The following is a 7500-nucleotide window of genomic DNA, read 5'->3' as shown; positions in this document are numbered from 1 at the left end:
ATATGCATATATATATATATATATATATATATATATGACGAGCTTCTTTCAGTTTCTGTCTACCAAATCCACTCAGACGGCTTTGATCGACCCGAGGCCATAGTAGAAGACACTTGCCCAAGGTGCCGCACAGTGGGATTGAATCCAGAATCATGTGGTTGGTAAGCAAGCTACTTACCACTCAGCCACTCCTATAGATACAGTTCCTGCTCTATGTCTGACTCTTTATAATCTATAATAAAAAATTAACTTTTGTATTTTACCCATCCTGTATTTTACTTATCGACTGGATTCATGTATTATATCATCCCACCATTTTACAATTATTTTATTATCATTATATCATTATACAAGAGGACAGCACTGCATCATATGTGGGTTGGACGTATTTAAAATTCATATTAAAGGAAATTTACCTTCTTCCTGCTATTATGCTGTATCCTGCTATTCTTCATTATTTTTATCTTACTTCCATTGTAATATTTCTTACTATTTTTTTCAATTCATTTTAATTACCTTTATAATTATTTGATATTTATTATTATTATATTATAGTTTAAGGCCAAGAGGTGGCGCAATTATTAGCATGCTGGGCAAAATGACAAAATGCTTAGTGGTATTATATTCATCCTTATGTTCTGAGTTCAATTTCTACCAAGGTTGACTTTGCCTTTCATCCTTTTGGGGTTGATGAAATGAGTACCAGTTACACACTAGATAGTTTTGTTTATCTTATGATACAATTCAACTAGAGATATGGGGTTAAAGGTGAAAGATAAGGTTAACATTTATCTACATATTTATCAATTTAGGGTCCTTCCTTGACACCTTTATTATTAAGAGAATGTTTGATGGAGATATAAAACAAAGTGATAATTAGTAAGAGAGAGATAATGGATAAAAAATTAAAGTAATTAACTAGTCCCCTCCCTCAAAATTTCAGGCCTTGTGCCTATGGTAGAAAAGATTATCTATATATATAAAAGTGAGGTTGTGGGGTGTCTGTCTCCTACAATTTAGATTCCTAACTACTCCCACATTTTGCGGTGCAGTTTAACCAAAAGTGGGTATCTTATAGTCGTGATTCATATCGAGCCCTTCTGGGTATTAGCGCGCATCTACGATGAGTCTACGATTTAAAAAAAAAAATTACCATAATTTTTCCCCATTTTTAATGCATTTTTGGCATATATAAGGGAAGTAACTCTCTAAAAATGTATTATTAAATCTCAGAACGTAAAAAGCTACAGTAACACCCCCCCTTTGTGGTTAGCCATATTGAGATGGCTATTATACTTTACATCTCTAAAAATGCTTATATAGTTATTTCCCTTACAAACCCGAGCAACGCCGGGCGATACTGCTAGTTATATTATATTTTTCCTGATTTATATGAAATTATTATCCGTTCCATTTTTATTATTATCCAAATTCCCTTATTATGACCTCACTTGTTTTTATTATAACCCCTTTTTTCCACTTTAATTTTTTATCCATTATCTCTCTCTCTTGCTAATTATAACTTTGTTTTATACCTCCATCAAACATTCTCTTAATAATAAAGGTGTCAAGGAAGGGCCCTAAATTGATAAATATGTAAAGGGTAAAACCCCCTTCGGTCATGAATGACCATGGGATTGCACCTAGAAAGTTACCCTCCTAGACACAAGTCCGGGCAAGGTTGTTTATGGAAGACCAGCAGTCGCCCATGCATACCGGCCTCCCCTCTCCACGCCACCAGTGTTATCCAAGGGAAAGACAAAGGTCGATACAGCTTGGCACCCGTGACGTCGCAACTCATTTCTACAGTTGAGTGAGCTGGAGCAACGTGAAATAAAGTGCCTTACTCAAGAACACAACACGCAGCCCGGTCTGGGATTCGAGCTCACAACCTCACGATCATAAGCTCAACGCTTTTGCCTTAAACCCCATATCTCTAGTTGAATTGTATCATAAGATAAACAGAACTATCTTTCATAATTGTGGAAAGATGTTTGGCTGTCCATCCCACCGCCCACCATGCCAACTAACACCCTTCAAGACTATGAATTTTAAATACGTCCTACCCACATATGATGTAGTGCTGTCCTCTTGTATAAAACCCCTTTTTAATTTGTTTTGATTTGGCTCATTGAAAGAGTTTGCCAAATGAAAACAAATTAAAAAGTGGTTTTATACCATACTAGCAGTATTGCCCGGCGTTGCTCGGGTTTGTAAGGGAAATAACTATATAAGCATTTTTAGAGAGTTACTTCCCTTATATAACCCGTGCAAAAATCATTAAAAATACGGAAAAATGATGGTAAATTATTTTTAAAATCGTAGACTCATCGTAGACGCGTGCTAATACCCAGAAGGGCTCAATATGAATGACGTCTATAAGATACCTGCTTTTGGTTAAACTACACTGCAAAATGTGGGAGTAGTTAGGAATCTAAATCGGAGGAGACAGAATCTCACACACACAACTTCAATTTTATATATAAAGATATATTGGGTTGTCCGGAAAGTTTGTGCCGATTTATAGCAGCTTACCTTTCGACTTATTTTAGAACATGGTTGAGTCCATAGAATAGGATTTGACTACACCTCCATTTAGAGCACAGTTCAAGCTATCTTTTCATCGAAGAAAGTTTATGTTCCTATAACCTGTGTTAATTCTGTAACCCTTTAAAATGGAAGATAAGAAAGTTCATTTTCGGCACTTGATGCTTTGGGAACCAGACAAAAATTGCTGCAGCTCAGCTGGGATGTGTTACTCCACCCTCCAAATATTCACCAGATATTGCTCCTTTGGATTTCCACTCATCCAGGTCTCTGCAGAATAGTCTTAATGGTAAAAATTTCAATTCCTTGGATGACTTAAAAAGATACCTTGATGAATTCTTTGCCATGAAACCCCCTCAATTCTGGGAAGAAGGTATTTTCAAGTTAAAAGAAAGATGGAGACGCATTGTGCACCAAAATGGTTCATATTTGGTTGATTAAAAATGTAATGGCAAGTATTTATTGACCTTTTTCTTTCCTGTAAAAATCGGCATGAACTTTCCGGACAACCCAATACATATAGATAGATAGATATACATATATACATATAGATAGATATATATGTATATATATATACATATATATGTCCCTGCCCCACCTCAGTGGCTTCCCTCCCCTCCCACATCCATGACACTAACCATGCTCTCCATCTTTTTTATTCTTTCTCCTTCCCTTCTGACCCCTCTAAATTTCTGTTCACTCTTGATATCAAGAATGATCCCACACAATGAAGGACTTCTTGCGCTAAAACATTTTCAGGACCTTCGACCTGACCCTCAACCTGATCCCTCCACACTTCTTTGTCCGGTCAAACTTGTTCTCTCCCTCAACTGCTTCTCGTTCGTGGGGGAATTTTTACCAACACGTCTCAGGAGGGGCCAAGGGAACAAGTACGAGCCCCAACTATGTGAACCTGTTCGTTGTCTACACTTGGGGCCCAAATATTCTCACAATTTCACTGGTCCCACTCTCAAACTTTACGGTCATTATATCGATGTCTGTATCGGTGTGGCCTCACTCTCCCGCGAACAATCAAATGAAGGTGGATCTGTTCAATGGAAACAGGTGCCTCTGAAATTGAACTCTCTTCATTTGATTGTCTGGCTGATGAGTGGTAAAGATCCATACAGTCATATGTATGATGTATGGTCAGCCTGTTTCATGCAACTGTAGAACCTGTCCTGCTCTGCAGCTCTGAATGCTGGTCTCTTACACTGACCCAACAGTAATCACTTCATGCACATGCATTCAACTTCTGTGCAAGGGCTTTAACATTTGATATGCTGACCATATCTATCGGTTTCACTTTCTCTGAGAAAGCAGGCTGAAGAAAACAAGGACACATTGGGAGAGGTAGTGTGAAGTTGTGGCATCTATGTGGAGGAACATGGCCTAGTGGTTAGAGCAGCGGACTCGCTGTCGAGGGATCGCGGGTTCAAATCTCAGACCAGGCGATGTGTGTGTTTATGAGCGAAACACCTAAGATCCATGCAGCTCCTGCAGAAGGTAATGGCGAAATTCTGCTGACTCTTTTGCCACAACTTTCTCTCACTCTTTCCTCCTGCATCTTGCAGCTCACCTGCGATGAACTGACGTCCCATCCAGGTGGGGAACCTATATGCCAAGGAAACTGGGAAATTGGCCCTTATGAGCCAGGCATGGCTCGAGAAGGAACAAACAGGTGGCATTTATGCCTTTTCTGATGATCATTAACAGAAAACTAATATCTACTGTTTAATTTGCTACAATGCCATATGGAGCTTGGACTTAGTGTTTGTTGTTGTTACTGTTTAACCCAAGGTCAACTCTGATCCAGTGGTCCTATGGTCAAAGGCTTTTCAACCATGACTATGTCTTATAAGTGTATCAGGCCGAACCATATCTAATGAATCCTTCATTTACATAGATGGTAAGGTGTGATTTGAGGTTGACTTAACTGCAATTTCTAGCAAGTCAAGTGATCACTTCATTTCCTTTTTACTTCCTCTGTCTCTCCCTTCTCTCTCTCTCTCTCTCTCTCTCCCTCATTATTTCTCTTTTTTTTTCTCTTGATCCAGTTCCCACTGCCTCACACCAGGGGAAGTTCCCATGGTCAGTCTCGAGGTATCCGAAGGGCCTACATACAGGAAATATTTGCCAATATGATGAGAGAAGCCTATCCAATGTGGGAACAGCTGGAACGAGATTCAGGGACTCAACTTTACACGTAAGCTCGATAAATGACTCTGCATACATACATACATACATACATACATACATACATACATGCATTCATACATGCATTGATACATACATACATGCATACATATACACATACATACATACATACATATACACATACATACATACACACATACACACACACACATACATACATACATACACACATACACACATACATACACACACACATACATACATACATACATACATACATACATACATACATACATACATACATACATACCGTAAATCCTCGAGTATAATCCGCACTTTTTTCCAAAAATTTAAAGGTCAAAATCCCTAGTGCGTACTATATACGAGGTTAAAAATGAAAAATATTTTCTAAGTAATGTCCAAGTCAAATTAAAACGGTGGCAGTCGGGGGGGGGGGGAGGCTGACATGGAGGACTGTATGCCACTTTATGGCGTATCATCAGATCCCAACCCTCTTGGCTTAAGGCCTCTCCAGAATATGGATGGGGAAAGGACCCCACTACTCAGTGTCCACAAAGGGAACTGTCTCACTTTGGTTATTGATTGCCAGTGACCCTGCTATCTTGTGACATAACGCCAAGCCCTTTATGGGTGTAAAACCTAAGGTAATCCCATACACCGGACCTCTCCATTTTTTATTTATATTGCTCTATAACTTAGAGTGTGCTTCTTTTTCCTGATCTATCTTTTTACACATGATATATATATATATATATATATATATATAATAATTATTTGAGGGAATATTATTCCTAACTTACAGGGAAAAATTCAATTTAAATAATAGAAAATCAGGTGTAGTGTTGGTGAATCTCAGAAAGCATGGAAGTTTTGAAGGATGCAGTGCTTCGACAACTAACAACTGATGCCGGCAGTTTGTTCCATGCTTCAGCAACTCTCAGCATCAAAAAATGTTTCCTGAAGTCATGGGAGCCGTGCTGTTTTCTAACTTTGTAAATATGTCCACGGGTGTTAGATGGGTGGAGTTTGAAAAGGTGCTCAGAGTTATTGTTTGTACGATGGTTGATAATTTTATGGGTGTCTGCCAAGTCAGCTGCCAGACGTCGGAGTTTCAATGTGTCCATGCCCAGGGAAGTAAGGCCTTCAGGATATGACAAATGCCTGATGGAGGGTATTCTTTTGGTTGCACGTCGCTGAACAGCTTCCAGACAATTGATATCCTGGGCAAGATAGGGGTTCCAGACCGGTGATGCAAATTCCAGGTGAGGTCTTACCATAGCTATATAAAGCCGCAGATAGATAGCCAGAGAGTGGCTCACAAAGGATTTGGTGAGTGATGCCAAGACACCCTCAGCCTTCTTGACAATTTTAGCTATGTGTTTTGTCCAACGCAGATCACTGTCAACAATAACACCCAGGTCACGTTCACATGAAGACGTTTTGAGACTAGTGTTGTGGAGGGAGTAGGTGGACGCTGGGTTTCTCCTCCCAAAATGCATGGTGGTACATTTGTCCACAGCCAGCTTGAGTTGCCAGTCCATGATCCACTGCTGCATTGTGTCCAGGTCTGCTTGCAATAGGGATCTATAGTGTACAGGATTTGACCTCTTTATTTCGAGGTACAGCTTGATGTCATCTGCATATTTCAGCACTGTGGCATTCTTTAAGTTGGCATCTATGTCATTAACATATGCAACAAATAAAAGGGGGCCAAGAACAGATCCCTGTGGTACACCAGATGTCATCTCATAGGGCGAAGAGTGCTGTCCTAGAACTGTGACAACCTCTTTTCGGCCGAAAATAAAAGACTTCAACCAGTTATAGAGTTTGTCTCTTACACCCAACGCAGAAAGCGTCACCATAAGTCTTTTGTGTGGCACAGAGTTAAAAGCCTTAACAAAGTCCAGGTAAACAACATCCACCCAGGATCCGATGAGTTGATTACAGCAGCTGGAGTTAGGAATAAATCAGAATTGTGACGGCTGGATGAGGCTGTGAGACTTCCAGAAGTTCCAGAGGGTTTCTCTGATACAGGATTCCATCCGTTTGGCGATGGAATACTAAATCAAATTTAGTATATTTAGAAATACTAAATCAAATTTCACAAAATATAATATATATATAAAAATATATATATAAATATATATATATGATAATAATTATTACCTTTGAAGGTTTTTATCCCCATGCTGGCCACTTGATAAGATTGATAATTAAATTAACGATCTTATCCTCATTTATATAAATTTATATTTATTTCGTCATTATATTTACTGCGGTTGATATTTTGACCATATTGCACAAGGAATTATAGGTGGGCAATTTAAACTGGTCGTGTGCATACGTGCATATACATGTATGTATATGTTTGTATATGTAAGTATTCGTATGTTATATGTATATATATGTGTATTTATGTTATTATCTGTGTATATTCCACTAATGAGGCAAAGCATTTCTTATGCAAAGTCAGAAATCCGGCATCTGGAATTATCCAGTAATTTTTTACTAGTTCATCTTGTCCTTTGTCCTCTCTCCTGGTGCTGTATGAACATTTAATGTGGTTTTAGAGTCAGGTTTTGGCTGCTATTTCCAGCGTGGAGGTATCTCTTAGATACCCTAAATTATAATTTTAATAATAATTATTACCTTTGAAAGTTTGTTTTTCAGTCCCATGTTGAAAGGTTGATTAAATTAGTATTACATTCTGTTAATCCATTATTCTGTTGTTCTCAGGAAAACCAAACTCCTTGTGATGAGTGCCAAGCAGGACAC

The 7500-nt window shown here is 38.6% G+C and overlaps 1 protein-coding gene across 4 annotated transcripts in view; it reads left to right on the top strand.

Annotated features, from left to right (window-relative positions):
* LOC115224568 (peroxisomal sarcosine oxidase-like) overlaps positions 1-7500 on the top strand; it is a 49602-nt gene that overhangs the window by 31215 nt on the left and 10887 nt on the right. For 2 of the 4 annotated variants that reach the window (XM_036513494.1, XM_036513493.1), the window contains exons 3-5: positions 1565-1585; positions 4602-4753; positions 7462-7500. The exon at positions 7462-7500 is cut by the window's right edge and continues 172 nt beyond it. In XM_036513494.1, coding sequence (XP_036369387.1) covers positions 1565-1585; positions 4602-4753; positions 7462-7500 — 212 coding nt within the window. Of the gene's footprint in view, positions 1-1564; positions 1586-4601; positions 4758-7461 lie in introns of those variants that run through there. The other 2 variants (XM_029795493.2, XM_029795453.2) reach the window with 2 other exon arrangements.

The sequence above is a fragment of the Octopus sinensis genome, linkage group LG25 (assembly GCF_006345805.1).
Source record: "Octopus sinensis linkage group LG25, ASM634580v1, whole genome shotgun sequence".
NCBI classification, from domain to species: domain Eukaryota; kingdom Metazoa; phylum Mollusca; class Cephalopoda; order Octopoda; family Octopodidae; genus Octopus; species Octopus sinensis.
Note: the sequence above shows the minus strand (reverse complement) of the source record. Positions and strands in the feature narration are given on the sequence as shown.